Here is a 21,691-nt window from a genome sequence, read left to right on the forward strand (position 1 = left end):
CAGTGGCAGCAGTATCTTAAGGTAAAGTTCGGTAACCCTTGCCTGATATATTAGTTCCCACACTCTAATTTTAGGTCACACAGAAGGGTTCTTATTTTTTATTTTTTCGTCTGTCCTAGATCAAGCCGAAGGCTAGTCGTTTTCGAAGGAAGGGCTGTCCAAACTACGAAATGTTGGGTCTACTCTTCAATGGCTCAACAGCCACTGGGGTCCTCCGCCATTCATCCGCTAGGACACCACCGAGTAGTGACGAAGAGGACGAGTTGAATGAGCAACTCTTGCAGTTTGGAATGCATGTTAGTCAAGCAACCAATGCGGCTGTTGATAACAGTGTGAGTGGGGATTTTCTTGGTTCTGTGGGTGGTTCGAGTCAGGGGAGTGGCCAACCTCCTCCTCAAAATAGGGGTATAGTCATTGGGGGTAACGGACGTGGTAAGCGTCCAGTTGATAGTTCTGGGCCTAGCACAGAAAACAAGAGGAAAGGTAAGGGTAAATCTCATATAGATTCTCTTCGAAGTGATGCATTAAAAGAGTTTACCGAGGTTAGCCGTTTGAAGAAAGAAATCTTGTTACAAGATCAACTGCGAATGAGTAGTGGGGAAGGTAGTGCAGGTGCTGGGGGTAGTGGTGCATCTTTTTCCAATGGCATGAGTAGGGCCATTGGCATGTTGGATGAGATTGCCCCCAACCTAGATGATGATAGGTATTTTAGGGCATTTGAGCTCTTTAGGGATGAGAATGTCCGTAATGATTTTATTGCACTACCTCTAGAAAGGAAGAAGGCTTGGATTGAGAAGCTGTAACTATGTTGTTGGGCTTGTCGTTTAAGTTTGTATGCATGCTGACTGCATAGTCTAGTGTTGGACCGTTTCTAATGCTAATTATGGCATTGTTTGTTTTTTCATCATGTTTCTATGGGTTTGTCGGCTTGTTTAATTATGTTATTTTCCAAGAACAATTGGCATGTAATATTAGTGCCACTGGCACTTTTTTATATTTGCTTATTTCTAAGAACAATTGGCATGTAATATTAGTGCCACTGGCACCTTTTTTATATTTGCTTGAACTTCTGGCACTTAACTAATGTGACATGTTTGATTTATCTTCTATACCCTGCTTCTTGTTTACCTCCTATTTTATCTTCAACTTTCTGCATTTGTTATGGTTTGCTAGTTTGTCTGGTTGGAAATCCTATGATTAATGTTAATAATACTTGTATCCTTCTATCTTCTAGTACATTATATTAATATTAGAATGAACATTGTCATCTAGTAATGATTATTTTATCCCTTGTATCTCAATTTCTAGACTTAGTTTATGCTTAAAACAATGTAAGAGTTAAACACAAATTAGGAATAGGTCAAGTTCATAGGAATTATGTCTATTTAACAATATAAGAGCTAAACACAAATTACCACCCAAATAGTTGAAGTTCATAGGAATAGCAAAATATACTTCACTTTGTGTTTAAATTTCCCATTTTATTTTATCCCTTGTATCTCAATTTCTAGAGTTAGTTAATTTATGCTTAAAACAATATAAGAGTTATATAAAACAATATAAGAGTTATATTAAGACTTTAGCTACGGAGTAATGTATCAATAATCTTAAGTGTATATATGTTAAAATATCTTAAATTTTATAGAAATTCTTAAAAATAGAAAAAAGAAAGATTTGCTACCTTCGTTTAAAAAACCCAAAAAAAAAAAATATATTTGTGATTTTTAAAAACGAAAATTGACAATATATAATAAAAGATATGCAAAACACTTTAAAAAATTTATCTAATTAACACTTATTGAATATCCAAGTACCAAAATTAATATAAATACGTGGTTTGAAATTAAAAGCTTTTGATTGTAATTGTTTTGAGTTCTACTTTGCAATAGATTTTGTTGTATGCTTCTATTTTAGTAGGTAGACATGTTAAATGACCACACAATAGTTGAAGTTCATAGGAGTAGGAAAAGTATACTTCACCTTGTGTTTACTTTGCCTATTTGATTTTTTAAAGTGTTTTGTATCTCAATTTCTAGAGTTAGTTAATTTATGCTTAAAACAATATAAGCGTTAGTTTAAGACTGTAGCTACGGAGTACTGTATCAATAATCTTAAGTGTATATATGTTAAAATATCTTAAATTTTATAGAAATTCTTAAAAATAGAAAAAAGAAAGATTTGCTACCTTCGTTTAAAAAACCCAAAAAAAAAAAAAAAATATTTGTGATTTTTATAAACGAAAATTGACAATATATAATAAAAGATATGCAAAACACTTTAAAAAATTTATCTAATTAACACTTATTTAATATCCAAGTACCAAAATTAATATAAATACGTGGTTTGAAATTAAAAGCTTTTGATTGTAATTGTTTTGAGTTCTACTTTGCAATAGATTTTGTTGTATGCTTCTATTTTAGTAGGTAGATATGTTAAATGACCACACAATAGTTGAAGTTCATAAGAGTAGGAAAAGTATAATTCACTTTGTGTTTAAATTGCCCATTTTACAAGATGGGAAAAAAAATTATCGTCTAAACCCGTAAAGCCCAACACGTGTTAATAGCATGAAATCAATGTTCACCACCCCCCACCCCCCAAAAAAAATACTAAACAAATAATAAATTAAGTTATTTAATTAATATTAATATTATAACAATATCAAAAAATTTATTTTGATATTCATTTGTTAGGATTACTCTTTACCTAAAAAAATTGTTCAAGAACAAAAAGTTAATGATTATATTCGCACTACAAAACCTAATTCAATTTTTTTGGTTTTTTTACTTTATTTAATTGTTGTAATTACCTTAACTCGTGTTAAAATGAGAATAGTTAAGACATTGTGTAAAATGGGTTAAACCATCTGTACCCAATATTGAATAATCAATACTTACACTGATCATTTGACGAGCATACAACTGTTTTGTCTAAGAATCCGGTTCAAGAAATTTTTTATGCATGAAGTAATGTCTTGTTATGTATTAATTTATTCATAAAATAATAACTTATTATATATTTTTCATAAATTAATGTTACAAGTCACATTATGACTTACTACATATTATTATTTAACAATTTAATTTAATTGTGGGTCACTTGATAGATATAACAGTACCGACTAACACAAATCCACGACATACCACCAATCAAAAGGGAACACCGATCGTTTGTTGTATTTGAAAGAACCATACTTGCACTAATAAATTGTTCTATCTCCTTACTGTGCAGAGGGGAAAAAAAAAAACAAAAAAGAGAGATAACAACAATATTAAAAATGGCAAAATATTTGGTAATGACCATGTAATTACAATCATTTATGTTTGACGTTGCCATTTTATACATTTTCCAAACAGGATGAACCCAAATGTCCCCAATTTTGTTTTCTATGGTGCTGTTGACCATGTCATGGATGACGATGACTGGTTTGAGGAGATGTTCTTGAATTTGCTTCACATTGAGTCTTTGTGTGATGAAGAAAACGAAGTGGACAGGATACCCCAGCGCACGTCAGCCCTCACGGGTGCTGCATTCGTGAATGAGGTATTACATGGGCATCCGGGCACTTGCTACGAGCTATTTCGCATGAAAAGAGATACTTTTATCTCCTTAGTAGATGTCCTTAGGGTGAACTACATACAAGATACTCACACCGTTAGTGTGGAAGAATCGCTAGCCATATTTTGCTTGATAGTTGGGCACCGCCAAGGGATGAGGGTTGCGGCAGACAGGTTCCAACACTCCACCGAGACTATTTTACGCCATTTCAAGTGTGTCATAAGGGCTTTATGCAACTTGGGCAAGAGCATTATAAGGCCTAGGAATGTTGACGGTGTGCACCCATACATCCAAGAAAATCCGAAATATTACCCCTGGTTTCAGGTATGAAACAATAGTAACATGTAATTTCAATTATATGCTTGACTTTGGGGCCATACTTAATCATTACACTGATTGACAATTACTGGTATGGTAGAATTGTGTTGGAGCTATTGATGGCACCCATATCAAAGCTTGGGTCCCGGCGCAGAAACAAAATGCCTTCAGGGGGAGGAAGGGGGTCGTGTCTCAAAATGTGGTGTGCGCATGTGACTTCGACATGATGTTCACATTCGTGTATACCGGGTGGGAGGGAACCGCTAATGACTCGAGGGTCTTCAACGATGCTATAACGAGACCTGAAAATGAATTTCCTACAGCGCCTGAAGGTGAGCATTCTTCACTACACGAACCAACTCTATTAACTATGTTTATGTTTTAAACTTTGGTCTCAATCATGACACGTATTGCATGGTAATTTTCAGACCACTACTACTTGGTTGATTCGGGGTTTCCATGCTATATGGGTTATCTTCCACCCTATCATGGGGAGAGATATCACCTACAAGATTTCCGTAATGGTGGGGACCCGCAGGGGTTCAAGGAATTGTTCAACTACCGTCATTCCTCACTCCGTATGGTGATTGAACGATGCTTTGGAGTGCTGAAAACACGCTTCCATGTTTTGAACGGCATGCCTAAGTACAAAGTCTGTCGCCAGCCCCTTGTAGTCAATGCATGCTGCACACTACACAACTTCATCCGACAAGTTGACCGAAATGATATGTTCTTTGAACATGCCCCTCCTGTGATTCTTGGCGATGGTGCTGATTACCCCAACCACTATGACTTCTCTGATGCTTCTGCTTTGAACATGGCAAACACTAGGGACCAATTGCGCAGTTGATGTGGGATAATAGGTCTGGGCCGAATTGACGTGGTGTTGGGTATTGCAATGGAACTATGGCGATATAGTTCATGTTTTGTTACGGTACCTACAGTACCGTTTATTAGTTTATGGTATGTGTTGTGTAATGGGACTATTTCTTTGTATGACTCGCCATTATAGCACATTTACTTGTGCTAAACTACTTTTGTGTGTGCCAACATGCTCGCTATGGATGGCATATGTTATTTTGGTATTTGCTATGTATAATTATGTCAGCTGTGGACACATATATGACTATGTCATTTTGGTGAGTGCTATGTATAATTATCAAAACGTGTGGTCTCATATCTATGTCTATGCCATTAAGATAATTGTTCATGTATTGCTATGTCGGTTGTTAGGCGTATATTGTACATGTATGTCATTTTCGTTGGCTTCATAAACGTGTTAAATAAATTAGTTATGGAGCTCGAGATGCAATGTCCATGTGGTGCTGGACCGATGAAACTACTCGTTTCTAGAACCGACAGAAACTACATGAGGCGCTTTTACAAGTGTCCCCTCTATAAGGTATGCAATGTTTTTGCTTTACCTATACAATAAATCATGTTATTGCGTCGTTAGACTTACATAGATGGAGAAATTATCATTGGCTTTTGAATTTATTGTTGTATCAATAATTCGTTGGTTGTTTTTGCATCTTGTTTGTGACTTAGCATTGACAATGATGCAAAAATAAATGTTCACATATAGCAGACACCTTTGAGCTAGTGGGATGGGTATAAAACAGATCCAAAGGTGGTGTGTTTTGTAATTAATTTTTCTGGCTATCAACATAATAGTTTGTTTTAAGAATGACGCAACATTAGCTGATTTAATCGAGGTGCTTCAACTATTAATATGCTTATATTTTTTTTTAATACATTGGTATTATATCCATGCTCAATTGGTGTTATTGCAGAATCATCGAGGTAGTTTCTATTGGGAAGATGAGCTACTACAAAATTTGCCGCCACCCACATCCCAACAAGGGCGAGTAGATTGGGAAGATGAGTTGTTGGAAAATATATCATCACCATCGGCTGATATCTTAGAAGTGGGTGAACATGGTAATAACGGTGCATTGGGCAACCAGTGGCTCAATACTGCTATGCGATGTTGTGTTGGTTCGGTCGTGTGCTGTTTATGTTGCCTAGGAGTAATTGTAATATTAGTGGTCTTATTTGCTTGAAGTGCATTTTGGTGGTATTGCATCAATTGTAACTGGTTGTTGCTTGTGTTTTGCTGTTTTACTTGTATGTTTTTTGCTGTTAAATTTGCAGGAAGGATAATTTCTTTTTTCGGTAATTGATCTTTGCTTAGTAAGATCACGGTAATGCATGGTTTGATATTATATGTAGGCCGGGGCGGACCATTGGTTGTAAATCTATTTTAGGATGGTTGCCTATTTGTTGCATTACGCGTATACCTATTTCCACAATGCCAGCTCCTTAGTGAAAAAAAGTGCTTGCCAAACAAGGAGGGGACCACCCTTTTGTTTTTATTTCCAAGATGATTTATAATTTAATTTTTAATTGTAATTGAAACGTGTCACAATATGATTGATATAGTTGTGCTACATTAACGAATTATGTTAACTGTTTTAATAGTAAGGACCTTTTCTCTTTTTTTTACCGTTTTTCTTTTGCCTTAGGGAGTGTTTAGTCATTGGTTAAACGCTATGAAGTTATTTGTCAAAATAAACCACACCAAACAATTTAATATTGTTTTTTCAAACAAAAACATTAACAAATAGCCCAACTACAAAACAATCAGATCCTTGCCTTCCCCTCCTGTTTCTTGGATTGTTGTCCTTGAATTCGGATAGTCAATTAAAAGAGGACTGCAGTGGTATTCATTTGCCTCGAAAGGGGGCCGAAGTGTCCGAACACCTAAAGATGCAAGTGAGGTTTTAAGACCCTCTTTGTCAGAGCGGAACCACCCTATGGCATGGGGTCCAAATATGAGGTGGTCCCAAAAACAATTTTATTTTATTTTATTTATTTTATTATTTTAAAAAAAAAAGAAAAGGAAAAAAATTAAATAGACCTCTAAAAATAGTCCCCTCACAATAATTTTTTAAAAAAATTTGCTTCCCTCTAAAGTAAAAGTTATAGATTTACCCCTACTCTTTGTTTTAGGGTTTGGGCAAGCTACAATTGGTTTTTGTATTTTTTTAAAAAAAATTGTTTTTTTTTTGCATTAATCGTGCATGTAGATTTGAAAAAAATAATAATAACTATGACATTAGGCCAAGCAATACGAGATATAGAACTTACAGATTCAATGGTGAATTTATAAACAATCAACCAAGATATCAAGTTGAACAATATAATTAGGGACGAATTATTTATTTATTTATTTTTTAGATTACGAGTATTCACATTTTCCTGCTTCTGCGGATTGTCAAGATCATCAATCAATAAAGCATTGAAGAATGTGGTGACTTTACACCAATTTGGAGAATATCAAAACCTGATGGAAGTGGAAGTTTACCCATTAAAGACTAGAAATGGTTTAAAATTTTAATGCCCCCTGCATGAAGATTTGATATGATTTCTGGCATCAAATGGGACAATTCACAAATCTCATCTCATCTCAGACCAACCTTTGTTACTCTGACATTCCTAACTTTTTAACTCCAAATCCCACTTTTCAAATCTGTGACCAACTTTTTTACCCCACCTGACATGGAACAGTAAAACTACTGGAATGGTGATGATAATGCAATCGAAGAAGATGACCACTCATTCAAATCCGGCGGCACAACTAACCTCATGTCTGCACAACTTACCTTCTATCTTTTGTTTGACCTACTAATTTTTTTCAATAGATTCTTTATTTTATTCTTTATTTTTCTTTTAAATATTATTTTGTGGGAGAGAGAGTCTAAGGAAAGAAAATGATAAAGAGTGAAAGAAATAAAGAGAGAGAAAAGTAATAATAAACAGAGAGAAAAGTAATAATAAACAAGATTTATAGTGTGAAATAGTGAATAGAACATCTCCAAAAGAATAGCCAAATCCAAGCTAACTATTATGTGTGTTTTTTGGTATCTAGCGGAATAGGCAACTACTTTTTCTCATTTCTGTTAGCAAAAACTTACCTCAAAATTGATCGTTATCAAATGCAATCTCACCTAACCTCACCCAATTGAACGCAAAATGCATTTATTAGTCATTGTTAGGAAAACAAAAATATCTAAAAACAATATTGCATGCACATTTTATTATCATGCTAGTTTACATGTTTACTTAAAAAAAAAAAAAAAAAAAAAACCATTTCTCACTCAACAGCATGCATGCACATTTTCTATACATTTTCAAAGCCGAAGTTGATCTTCGGTAATCAATTTTTTGAAACACGGTTTTTTTCTTTTTTTTTGACATGATTTTTTTGAAACATGTTAGGACAACATAATTGTACACTTGGGTGAAAATCAGGACCCAATAATTGTCATTTAATGCTAGTCACAATTTTGGAATTCGGATAAAATGAGGTTTTGAAAATGAAAATTGTACTTCATGGTCAACATGCAAATTTTTGCATTCCAGAAGTTTGAACCAAAAATTTTTACAATATCGAAAAAAACCTAATTTCAAAACAAATCCAAAAAAAGTGCCATCCAAACAACCCCTAAGAGTCTAGCGGGGCAATGGATTGGACGGTCACGATTTTGCCATGTTGGTTTTAGCCACTTAGAACCGCTGGATATGTCGCGGAGGGAACGGTCCCGATGGGAGCAAGTGGTGTAAGCTCAAAAATCGTGGCCGTCCACGAGGCGTTGGAGTGGGTATCGTTGAGAGTGAAATAGCGAAAAGATGATGAGGTGAGAGCACAAAGTGAGGACAGAGAGAGAGAGAGAGAGAGTTGGAAAGAGAAGGAGAAGCGCAACGCAGACTGAGGAAGAGAGTGAGAGAGAGAGAGAGAGGAGAAGATAAACGAAAGTAGGATCTTTTTCTCTTTCTGATAATCCAGCTTTGTGGAAGATCTTTGATCTGCTGTATCGGTTAGCTAAAGACGTTCAATTTCCGGTGGCCCTGATACCATCTTCGGGGAATTATGGTGGGTTTCCGGTGATGAGCGACGAGATTAATCTCCTGGGTGTGGCTAATTTGGTGAAAGCTCGTGGCAGCGGAGATGGATAGGAGCAGAGAAGCGAGAAGAGCAACCATGGCGGCTGCGAACGGTTTATCCAGACGTAGACACAGAAGTAGCAGTCTCAGAGACTCCCCAGGTGTGTAAATCTCCATCAGATCTGAGGGTTCTCAGCAATACCCAGTTCTTCGGTTTCAAGAAAACGACTTCGTTTTCGCTGATTTTGATGGCTCTCTTAATTTTGTGGTGCAGAGGAGGATGGGCCAGAGTTACAAGAGACGGCGAGGCTGAGAGATCGAGGAGGGAGCGGAAAGAAGGATCGAGATCGCGATCGGGACCGCGAGCGCGACAGGGATCGGCTGAGCCGGAGCAAGAGGAGAAGAGCCGATAGATTGCTCCACAGCAGAGAGGATGGCGGCGAGGAGAGTTCGGAGGAGAGCGTGAACGACGAAGAGGATGATGAGGATGACGACGGAGCCGCCTCCGTGAGGATGCTACCTCCGAACCCGCCACCGCTATTGTCCTCGGCTGTGGCCATGTCCAATCATCGAAAGAGCTTTCCTCCTCCGGCCAAAGTTTTTAGAGCAGCGCCGACGTGGAAGGCAGCCGACGAGATGATTGGTGTGTCGGTGCCCAGAAAAGCCCGGTCAGGTAGAACCGTAGAACGGTGGAAGTCCTGTCAGCGTTCTGAAATTTCTTAGATTTGGTGGATTTCGGGTTTTGATATCTTTGCTCTTTTTTGTTGTTTTTCGCTTCAGCGTCGACAAAGAGGTCGCACGAATGTTGGGCTTCAAGTGCTACCGGAGTTGGTGCGGAGCAAATTCACCGCCAGACCTCGACATCGCCGGTGAGACCGAGCCTCGTATCGATTTCGGTGGCAGCGGCGCCGCCGGCTCCAGCCTCGCCGTCTTCTTCCAATGCTTCGTTGCGTAAGAAGATGGTGAGCCTCAAGTCTTTCATTTCCATGTTTGCTTCTCTTTTTTATTGTTTTTTCTCTTTTGTTTTGTGAAGTTGTTTGGTCGATTAACGAGGTTCATTATGCCGATGTAGAAGCCCAATGGACCCAAACTGCGGCCTCCCAAATCGTCGTCCAAGTCATCGTCCTCAGCTCAGGACGAGATCGAGATAGAGATAGCGGAGGTGCTGTACGGGATGCTGAGGCAGCCTCAGGGCCCTTCCAAGCAAGAAATCCTGGCCACCGATTCCGTCAAGTTCGATCCAAGAGAACCCAATAAGTCCGGCGATGCTAAATCCAGAGTCTCGTCGCCGATCTCAAACTCTACGTCCGCTGCACCTCAGTCATCGTCGATTCCACCTCAGAATTCCAGTTCCTTGGTCAATCCTATGTCCGCTGTTGGTGGGTACTCTCGGCCTTCAGAGCAACTAATTACATTTCTTATTGTTCTGCAAGTGACTCATAAAATTTTTGGTTTTTTTATTCGAACCAGTGGCACCAAAGAGGAAAAAACCGCGAGCGGTGAAGTACGACGATGAGAATCCGTCGATTTTCACAGTCAGGAACAGTCCCATTTCGACCACGACGAAGGCCGAGATCGATCAGCCGGCGAAAATCGAAGCTTCGTCCTCGCCTAACGTGGAGAAGAAGCCAGGATCCGTAGCTGAAAACGGCGGAGTTCCGAACGATTTGGCCAATCCTCAAGTGGTACTGGTCTCGTCGGAGGCGCCACCGGAGTCAACAGCCAAGCCGGAAAGCCATCCCCTATCGGATTCAAAGCCTTTGACGGGAGAATCGGAGGGTAAAGACGTCGGCTCCAGTAAGGAGGAGCCTCAGTCGCCCAAGAAGGAATCTCCGGTGGTCAGAGTGGATGATAATCGCGAGGACGGGAAAGCGAATAAAGCGTGAGAGCTTCACAGATTTTTCTTTTTTTTAACATTTCTTCTCACTTATTATTTTTTGCTCAGAGGTTAATCTCTGAAATTTAGGTTCTGATTTTATTTGCGGGGTTTTATGCAGGAATTCAACGGTGTCTGAGGTGGAGAACCACAAAGAAGAGAAGTTCCAGATAGATCTGATGGTGAGGATCTTGGTCTTGCAACGAGCTCCTCATTGTTTCTTCACGAATTTCTTTTTCTGAAATTTGACTCTTTTTTTTTTTTTTTGGGTGATATTGGTTGTGCAGGCTCCGCCTCCTCCTCCGTTGAGATCATCCCCAGAAAGGGACGGTGTGATTGATTTTGTGGCCGTAGATCCTAAATCTATGGTCACAGATGCTGAAACGGTGGGTGGGCCAGCCTTGTCTCTTTTTATTATTTCCGTCTCTCTCTCTCTCTAGTCTATCCCTATGTTTGGTATGGAGTGTGATGGTTCTGAGCTAGAATCTGATATGTGGTGTTGTACTTTACTCAAATGTGCAGGAAATTAAGCCTATGGTGAAGGAAGATGATAAAGCAGTGAAAATATGCAAGGAAGAGGCGGTGAATCTTGAGAACGAGAAGGCGAAATCGTTGGCCGCAGAAGAAGCCCAATCACAGACGCCGGTCGTTGCTCGTAAGGAGAGGAATATCGACCTCCAGGTTGACTTGGAGAAAACCGATAGAGATAGCGGCACTGTTAGCGTAAGCGGCAACAACAAGTTCCACCACCATGTTCAGAAGCAGCAGCCACAGCACGGTAGCACTGAAAGAACTGGTATTTCAACTCGATCTTTCTTTTTCTTTTTTCTCTCTTTTGGAAGATCCTTTTGGCCCAATTGGGTTTCTTATTTTAAGTGGTTTTTGGTTTTGTTTCAGCCCAAACGAGCCCTCTACCTTTGCCAATATCTGTCCCTGGCTGGCCGGGCGGTCTTCCTCCAATGGGGTACGGTCGGGTTAATTTGTTATGTATTCCTTGCTCTTTCGATCATTAGCCGTACATCAGTGCTTTTGATAATCTTCTCTGGGGAAATGACACTCTTTTCATCAGCAGATATATGGCACCTCTGCAAGGAGTTGTATCCATGGATGGCAGCACCGTAACTCCTGCAGCTATACAAGTATGTCAAAATTGGGTATTTTTTTTGGTTATGTTTAGGCTCTTCAAGTTCGCCTCTGTGCTGACGAAGTTTCCAACTTGTGCAGCCACCACAGTTGCTTTTCACTCAACCTAGGCCAAAGAGGTGTGCAACGCATTGCTACATTGCACGGAATATACTGTACCACCAGCAACTCGCTAGGATGAATCCCTTCTGGCCTGCGGCGGCTGGGTCTGCATCACTGTACGGGGCTAAGCCATGCAATCTCAATGTGGTGCCTCCGGCAGAATTGCATGGAAACATTCCAGGTAGGGGGGTGAACTCCGCCCAGGACAAGGGGCAAGGTCTTGCTATGTTTACTGGTCATACTGGGAAGGATAAAGGTTCTCAAGCAGCAGCCAACGTTGTGGATACTTCCCAAAGAAAGCAAATTTTGCTTCAGCCAGCTCTGCCCCCAGGAGCGCCTAGTAATATCTTGGTACGATTCTCTTGTCCGAGTTTGTATTTTTTATGATTGTGTTGTTTTTGTGAATGGTTTCTAAATTTTTGTGCTCTTTTGTATTGAATTCCAGCATGGCCCTGCTTTCATCTTTCCTCTGAACCAGCAACAACCAGTAGGAGCTCCTTCTGCTCGATCTGGTTCTGGAAAGTCTCCTCCTGCTGCTGGTAGTGCTGCTACATCAAGTGCTTCTAATTCTGCTGCAGTAAGTGCCTCAGCGACAGCAGCAGCAGCTACAGCTGCACCAATGAGCTTCAACTACCCAAACATGCCTGGGAACGAAACTCAGTATTTGGCAATTTTGCAGAACAACGGATATACGTTCCCAATTCCTGCTCATGTTGGGGCACCGCCAGCTTATAGAGGAACCCATGCTCAGGCAATGCCATTCTTCAATGGGTCTTTCTATTCTTCTCCAATGCTCCATCCTTCGCATATTCATCATCAGCAGCAGCAGCAGCAGCAGCAGCAGCAACAACCACCTCCTCAGTCACAGCAGAGCCTTCAGGCTCATCAGAATAATGCAAGCGTTTCTAGTGGTTCATCGTCATCTCAGAAGCACTTGCAGAATCAGCAGCAGAGGCCACATGGCAACGGTGGCGCTGGAAACGTTCAAGGCTTTCCTGCCCCCAAAAACCAATCTTCACAGCCACTACAGCAGCAGCAGCAGCAGCAGCAGCAGCAGCGGCAGCAACAGCAGAACCAGCATGTCCCTCATCAGGCTCGCCAACTTGAGTCTGAGATGGGTGCAGAAGATAGCCCTTTGAGTGCTGATAGCCGTGTTTCTCGTGCCAACATGAGTATTTATGGTCAGAATTTTGCAATGCCGATACACCCTCCCAACTTCGGCTTTATGAATCCTGCAATGATGGGCGGTGCCAGTGGGGCTGGCAGTGCAAGTGGTAATCATACCGAAAGGAAACAACAGCATGGATCGAAGGCTGGAGTGGAACCCCCATCATCTCAAGCTTTTCCTGTGTCTTTTGCTTCCATGAATGGCGCTACCACCACTCCTGGCCTTGACATTTCATCCATTGCACAGAATCATGCTATGTTCCAGAATAATTTTCATATCATGGCTGCCGCTGCTGCCCAAGTGGCACAGCAGAAGAAAAATTACCGTATTTCTGAAGATGGGAAAACTGGAGGAGGTGATTCTTCCAATTTGGAAGAAGAAAGGAAGGCCATGCCAGGGAAGGCTTCAGCGACGGTTGGACAGTCCATTGCCTTCTCTAGGCCAGAGTTGGCTGATGCCTCGGTTACCACAGTGAAGGGCAACACTGTCATTGACAGCTCCACCCGAAGTCTTAACCTTGGGTCTGCTCCTGGCCGTGCTTCTGGTTCTGTTATGCCTGCTGCTATAAACACAGTGAATGCTCCTGGTTCTCAGCAGCAACTGCAGCGGAATCAACAACAGCAGATGATTCAACTTAAGCAGCATCAATTTGCTGTAGCAGCTGCAACTCGAAGCAAAACTCCGGTGACGAGTAATGGGAGTGTTTACTCGGAGCATCACTTACCTTCGTCGTCTTCTATGGCCACAAAGTTTAGCAATCTGTCTTCTTTTCCCCAAAACCTAGTCCAGACCAGCAGCGGCAGCCCAGCTCAGTCTCCTCAGTGGAAGAATTCTGTACGGACAGCCACTTCGCAAGTTCCTTCTCCACCCCTTTCCTCTTCAAACTCCTCATCCCTTAAAAATCCCCTTCAACAGCAAGGAAGGACCCAGCAAAGTCACACACAAATATCTTTTGGGGGTAATGCAAAATCTTCGACATCACAAGGGCAACCACCCTCAAGCAGCAACCAGTCCCCATCTCCTCCAGTGATGGTTGGCTCACCCACAACTTCCTCCATGTCAAAGAGCGCTGGTGGAAGCCCCAGGACTACTGCTTCCACGTCCACAGCCAACAAAGCTGGCCAAGCTTCTACATTGTCATCTCAGCAGGCGAAGAACGCCCCTTCAGTGCCTAGCAGGAAGTCATCTCCAGTTGGGGGGAGGAATGTTCCATCGATTCTTGGAAACCACCACATCACCTCTACTTCGGACAGTGCAACCAAGCCTCAATTGTCACAACAGCAGCAGCCGCCACAGCAGTTACCAAAGCATATTCAGCAAGCCCAGCTCTTCTTCTCTAACGGCTATATACATGCACAAGCTCCACATTCGACTGGTACTACCCCTGGATCACCTGCAAGTGCGTATTATCTTCAACAAAGAAACCGCCGTGAGCAGCAGCAGCAGCCACAGGGGTCATCGGGTGCATCCTCAACTGGGATGTTGTCATTGTGCCCTCCACTTGTTAACACCAGCACTTCTGATCCTACGAAGGTAGCTGCTACAGCTGGTAGCAACATGAAAGGTGGTGGCTTACCCTCGCAGGGCATTCTCCATGTTACCCAGTTTGGTGCTGCACAGTCCCCTGGGAACCCACATCAGCTTTTGCCTGCTAGCTTCTCCTACGTGCGTGCAGTTCCCACCCCGGTTCCGGTGAAGCCTGCAGAGCAGAAACAACCAGCTGGTGAGTGAAAACCATGTCCCTCGGTGGTTTAAATTGTAACCCCCCAGGGAAAAATGTGAAAAGGTTGAATGAGCTAGTTTGTGTCAGGAGCGGTTTCTTGCCTAGAAAATGACTATTTGCATACCTTCTGGCAGCCTGAAGAAATGGAGCATGCTGCTAACGTTCAAAAAATCATGGCTTTGGGAAAGGCATTTCTGAATGGAATCCACAATTTTGGAAGTTAGTTGAGCCGAGTGGGAAAGATAGTGCTCTGTTGAATGTGGTTGAGATGTAATCATCTGACTCTGTACACTTGTGTTCATAATCTGACAGGGTTGATCGTGGAAGTCTAATTGAAAATTCGATTGATTTTGATGGAGCGGGGTTTAAGACGGGGGTTGGCAATGGCACGGGAGAAGAAAGTGTTGTATCGATCTTTTGTAGGGCAAGAGAGGAAAGAAGGGTGTCAAAGAGCCAAGGCAAGGAAGAGCAAGACCAAACCTTCTCTTCTTTTGGGAGGTTCCTCTTTGCTTTTAGTTATTTGTTTTGGGTTTTTTAGTTTTTAAGGAAAGAGCAGTAAAAACATCAATCTTTTGACATATATATGCAGTGGAGGGTGTATATGTATGTATATGTCTGGCACATACAAGAGTGTAGCCCTCTCAATTTTTTTATTTAAATTTGCGAGCCAATCTTTCTTGCCTTGCGTGTGTTGATGGTGCTGCTGCTGCTGCTGCTATTGCTTAATTATTATTTATATATATTGGCTTCGCCTTGTTTCCTGATAATGATGCGCCATTTTCTTAGAGAAGAGAGAGAGAGAGAGAGAGTGACGAGAGCACACACACACATATATGTATATATATAGGGGTGGCCCACTTTTGAATATTTTGGCGTCGTTGTCTATTCGTGGAACTGTCAAGTATAATAGAAAGGAGATGCCAAGCGACCTTTGTGCTGTGGCTTTGTTATGTTTGGTGATGTGAAGAGATGGATATATGTGTACAGTGGAAGTTGAGGTGAGGTGGATGCCTTGAAGAACTTCTATTCAATTCAAAAAAAAAAAAGGAAAAAAAGAAAAGAAGACTAATTTCTTTGTTTGTTTTTATATGGGGTATGGGGCCCGGTGGGGGGTGGGGGGGTGTATTTGGATATTACGTAGATACTTGATATTCCAAAATTTTATTACCGCAAATGCTCTTTGACAAATGTAGTAGGTTGTTGTTGGAAAGGTAAGTATCTTCCACGTGGCTCATGCCCACTTTGCCCCTATCTATTCTATGATGATTACTGTGTTAGTATATTGTATCATAATCATGATCGACATTATTGAATAGACCTCTTTGCCCTTCCCCGTGGTCCTACTCAGAGACCACTTAAACTCAACTCAGAGCGGTTGGATCTTCCAGAGTAGGACATGTTGTTGTTCGTTCTGAGACTTCTGACATATCCTGTGTTGTAAAATAAGTGACTTTTCTAATATTCACCCTCAGCTTCACACGTGTTTTCAACTCTTTCTATTTTCTGTCCAATGTTTGAATTGAAGAAAAGGGCAGCCCCCCTCCCTCCTCATATCTTATCTTTGAGTCGTGATTACCCCACCCACAGGACCCACCACACTTTGAAAAATATTAAAAAATAAAAAAAAAAAGTTTAAAAAAAGTTTTCATAGATGGTGAGGAAAATAGGATGTACATCCTGAACTTGCTAGAATAAGCAGGTGACAAATCTTTCACTCCATTTCTTTTCTATTTTCTCTTTTGATGATCGGAAAGACAAAAAGTATTTTTCTTTTGCTTTTCCTTTTTCCCCTATCTCTTTGGTTGAGAGGGACCCCATGAGGGAATCCATGAAACCCCACAACCGATTCCATTGCCTTGAGATGCTAACAAAATGCAACATGCCACTCAAATAAAATTGGTCCATATAAGAATGTTGAGATAAAAAGGATGTGAAGGTGGAACAAGGGCACATGTGCCTTCCTTTTAACACGAAATAAATTATGAAAATTCCGACTGGCCACTAACTTGAAGATGAATGGGAAACAAAGTTGTTTTGGATTGATCTATTCACGTCAAATATTGGAAAAATTTAACAAAATTCTTCTGAAGTTACTCCCTGAAGTTTAAAAACTTTTAACCTAAATTGAGATAAGATATTTTTTTATTAAAAAAAAAATGGTATTTTGAAAATATTTAACAAAAAATCATAACGGAAGAAGGGCATTGCAAAAAATTAAAAATTCAATACCGTAAATTGAAAGTTTTTGATATTCGAAGGATAATTTCAAAACAAGTGAGTTGAAATTTTCTGAAATTTCTCCTTGAATATATAACGTTGAGAAATGGAGGTTAAAACTTATGAGTTATGGTAATAAAAAAGAAAACGATGACGTGTTAGCAAAAAGAATAATAGAAAGGATTTTATGGAAAGTTGGAGCTGGCATCACCTAAATATAAAATGGATTTGGCTGGGTCCTCACTACTTTGCTCATCTATAAAGAAATCAACAACAAAAAATAATACTTAATTCTTACCTTGTCGAATCTCTAGAGCTAAAAATGGAAGGGCAAAAAAGAGTTCATTATAAGTTGTGGCACTAAAAAGGTTAGACTACTTACAATTTAGGGGTATAATGTAATTAATGTTACCCAGAAAGAAGAAACAATGAATTATATGCTTTCTTAACTTTATGTGTTTCCTATGCTTAATGTATAATATTCTTTTATAGGATGTCATGACATATAATTCCTCATTTTCATTAAAAGACAAAACTTCAAAAAATAAAAACAGTAGAAAACTTATTGGGGTTGGTGGAAAACTCTCTGATTTTTAAGTTAACGAGAATAAATGGCGAGTTGCTATGAGAAAAAGAGTTATAATATTTGTGAAAGGAATTGTTGTACGTTGATATTTGAAATTGTTGCATATCCTCTACTTGTGTAGGGCGTCCACTAATGGATTAAGGCCTTGGCTAGGTGTTGTCTTGCATATGGGCAAGGCCATGTCCATCTTGGCGTCGAATTATGGCCATAATTGCGTTTGATTTCATGCCCGCTAGCAATTAGGATGAAGCCAAAAGTAATTATCTTATGCATTATGCAGGCTAGATATCAAAACAAACAAAGAACAAGAAGTATAAAAGAAATCACGAGTTGAATCAAAGTTTCATTGGCCAACAATGGGGTGTGACATAATTTCACCACCAAAAGAGGAGTCTCACGCTAGGATAATTTGGACGTGTGTTTATTCATCAAATCTGATTCAAATGGAGTACAAATCACACTTAAATATACTAATTGTTTAGAGCAAAGTCCATTTATTGAATTACAAAATCCAATCTAGAGCAACACCTATTTATTGACCTACCCAAAATAATATAAGGCAAGACTCATTTATTGAATTTCCAAAAATACGGTTAAATTTTGAAAATTAAATAAAACATAAACTAAATACTATTAACCTCATTCATTAAAATAAATGCTATTTAGTATTTAGTTTTTTTTTTTTTTTTCCATACTTTTTTTCTGTCTTGTCTTTTGAAAATCAATTATTGGATTTGAAAATCAACTTGGGTTGACCGAGTTGGTATTTGATATGTGATACTACGAAAATTGTTTACTCTTTATTTTCCATGCTGGCAGATACGATATGACAAAGAAGATGGTCCAACGACGTGGGCAACGCCAGGAGGCATATCATAATGGGACGTGACCTAATTGGAGGGCCCATACTTTTCAATCTTTATGTGAGTCCAGGTGAGGTGGGTGGCAGTTTATTGGACAACCAAAGAATTGGATTAAAGCCTTTGCCAACAATTATAGTACGGAAAGTAACCTCTTTTTATGACCGCAATACATATATGTCAATTGTTGTTTTCACACTTGCTTCGTTCTTGTTTTTGTTTTTGGTCTTTTTTTTTTCTCCCTCTTAATTATTATGAGAAGAGTCAAAATCTTGCAAATAATTTAATTATGGTGGGCTACTGGGTCGCTATGAGATTACTTTTTGGATTAGAATTTTCAAACAATTTATGTGATGAAATTGAAGAAAAAAAAATGTTATATACTATATTTTTATTTGAGAGATGATAGAGAGCACGCCCGGCGTGCATGCTAAATTTTTTTTTTCTTTATAATTAAAATAGTAAAATAATAATAATAATAATAAAAAATTTACGCCCGGCGTGCATACTGTTCATGCACGCCAGGCGTGCTCTCTATCATCACTCTTTTTATTTTATTAAATTAACATGAGATAAATTAATAATTATTAAGCCTTATCACATTAGTATAGCAAAATAAAAATGAGATATATAAACTTGGTGAAAATTAAAGTACATAAATTTCTTCTAAACTAATCTGGAGGAAATATCTTCCAATTCATTTAAAATAGTGTAAAGTGTTTATAAATATTTAAAAAACACATTAAATTTAGTCTCAATTAATAAACTCCTATTAATGATATTAAGAATTTAATGTATCTTTTAAATATTTATAGACACATACACATAATACTATTTTAAATGAGTTAAAAAATATTTCTTTCAAACTGATTTAGAAGAAATTTATGTCCAAAATTAAATCTTAGTTGTGAATTGGCTTCCTTTTTTTTTTAATGAATATGAATTAGCTTATTTTCATTCAAAAACAAACGAAGAGATCCAAATCCAAGTGACACATTTTCACTGCAAAACTTAAGAAGGCCGTCTTTATTGACTTGGCAGGCTCCCATTCAAACGAGAGGGCTAAAATGTTTCCACCCTCCAATTAGGGAGGATGTCACGTGTTTAAAAAATAAAATAAGGGCTAAAATGTTTCCACGTCACTAATCTTAACCTTAACCACAAGTTTCCACGTCCCCAAAAAACCTGTTAACGTTGACTTTAACTTCTCCCTTCTAAGCCTTCCTCTTCAATCTTTCCCCTCTTTTAACAGTTGCAGACTGCGACATCGAAACTTGTCCACCGGCTTCCACGTCCTCTCTCTGTGTCAACGATATCAGGCGGTTAGGACTTCGAGATCTGTTTGTAGCTGCAGGCCTCGTCAGGCATCAACGACACCATCTGCGAGAAAAAAAATTGGATCTGGGGATAGCGAGATGAGGGAGCCAATTCTGGAGAGAGAGCTCTTCTCGCTCCGGCACCGTCCATTTCCGATGAGTACCAGAAGCAAGAATCAGATACGTTTACTACTTCAACAGTGGTTGACCAAAATTTAAGCAGTTCAATTAAACTTTCTCTTTTTGGGTTCTGGGCCCCGCCGCAGTTATCATAATTGTGTTGAAAAACTTCAAATGTTTGAATCGAACAAAAAAATCCCTGAAGAAGGATAGCAAGGGACGCAACGCAACCCCCACCCCCACCCCCACCCCCACCTAATTATTTGGTTATAATTAAATAAATAAACTAAACAGGTTAATTAATGATAATGTATTGTGCCTTGTTTATTAATTAATTACTTGAATAAAAAACAATTAATTGGCTCAATGGGGGGAAAAAAGGTGGTAGGGCCCAGGGGTGTTTAACCGTGTCCGAAAAAGCAGACAACAATGTTACATAAAAGATCGCAACCAGAAAATCGGGGGATGGTGGCCCACACCGTCGCCCATGTCAGTACTATCTGTCAGGCTTTCCAAAATCCCACGAGCCCCTTACACACCACCGCACAAGTGTGTTTGTTTAGATGGGGCCGGATCAGAGAAAATAATCCCACCGGAGGGCGCCGCCCCACCATTGGAGAAGTGGCCCCCACTACGCGGGACAATGCTTTGCTTTATTTTTTGCGCCTGGGCTCCACGACCACGTTGTTGGAATGACTAACCGTGACAGCCCTGTCGGCCTAGCGCGCCTTTGATGGGATGACCGTATTAAGTAAGTCCAAGAACAAATCTGGTCCGTTATTTACGTGATGCGACAGCCGAGTTGGTGATTGGTTTGAATGGGCGGACATCATTTGTCTTTTCAATTATCTCCAAGGGTTTCACAAAACCGACAGGATCAATTTCAGTTCGAATGGTTTTCGGGTCAAGTTTGCGGTTTCGTGCGTCCCGCTTAGGCCCGTCATATTAATGACCACTTTGGCCCAGTTTTTGGATTTCTGGACCTTCGTGGCCTATCACGAACACACACACACAACCCAAGAATCAAGCCATCCGATAACCTTATTCTTTGTTCATAAATCATAAGGGTAATACTAAAACGATAGAGTTGAAAGAAAATATTAAATAATATAATTAACAAAATAAATAAACAATTCAATAAATTTAATTATAGTTTAAAATTTTCACCTTTATCATTAATTTATTGAGCAATCTCTAGTATCTTATTTGAAGACATAACTATATAAGTAATAGGGAGCATCTTCCGAAATGTATATTCTTTATTTATAATAAGATCAAATTAAAACGAAGTCATATTTTTTCAAATTGTCTCAGTAAAACATTATGGTTAATTGATTGATAATGTTCTTTTCTTTTTTTTTTTGGATATACTCTTCAAATTTGGTTTCTATCATTAAGATGGTAAATAATTTTCTTTTTTCTTAAGCAATAATTTGATAAATTCGTTAAATCTACCTTGACACAAGCTCGTTTAGAATTTGATTGAGCTCAAAAGAATCATTATTTTCCAAATTCGAATCTTTAATTGTTTCAATCATTCATCTCTCATTATTAAATATTTAAGAGAACATGATCCTCTCCAGTTCATTTGAACTGGATAACACTCCGTTAATTATATTATAGGGGTATTTTTGTCTTTTCACTTTTTAATTGGACGAAAGTACTCATCAAATATAACTAAGTCGATATTATTCAGTTCAAATAAACTTGAAAGGATCCTAATTCATATTCAAGGTGTTGGGTATCACTTATTAAGT

General features: G+C 39.3%; 1 protein-coding gene across 3 annotated transcripts; it reads left to right on the top strand.

The window, feature by feature from the left end:
- The first annotated feature begins 8,581 nt into the window (after window positions 1-8,581).
- On the top strand, window positions 8,582-15,516 carry TIC (time for coffee). 3 transcript variants are annotated; one of them, XM_059579005.2, is made up of 13 exons: window positions 8,582-8,984; window positions 9,098-9,496; window positions 9,604-9,785; window positions 9,896-10,202; window positions 10,294-10,705; window positions 10,821-10,881; window positions 10,987-11,085; window positions 11,222-11,495; window positions 11,597-11,663; window positions 11,772-11,838; window positions 11,924-12,295; window positions 12,390-14,835; window positions 14,970-15,516. In XM_059579005.2, exons 1-13 carry the CDS (start codon window positions 8,888-8,890, stop codon window positions 14,972-14,974), a joined length of 4,788 nt encoding a protein of 1,595 aa, XP_059434988.2. In that variant the 5' UTR covers window positions 8,582-8,887; the 3' UTR covers window positions 14,975-15,516. The 3 variants fall into 3 exon arrangements, with proteins under 3 accessions (XP_059434988.2, XP_059434986.2, XP_059434987.2); XM_059579003.2 differs by having other exon boundaries at window positions 8,583-8,984; window positions 12,390-15,516; XM_059579004.2 differs by having other exon boundaries at window positions 8,583-8,984; window positions 9,899-10,202; window positions 12,390-15,516.
- The last annotated feature ends 6,175 nt before the right edge of the window (window positions 15,517-21,691 follow it).

This window comes from Corylus avellana, chromosome 2, assembly GCF_965113065.1.
Source record: "Corylus avellana chromosome 2, dhCorAvel1.hap1.2, whole genome shotgun sequence".
Lineage (NCBI taxonomy): Eukaryota > Viridiplantae > Streptophyta > Magnoliopsida > Fagales > Betulaceae > Corylus > Corylus avellana.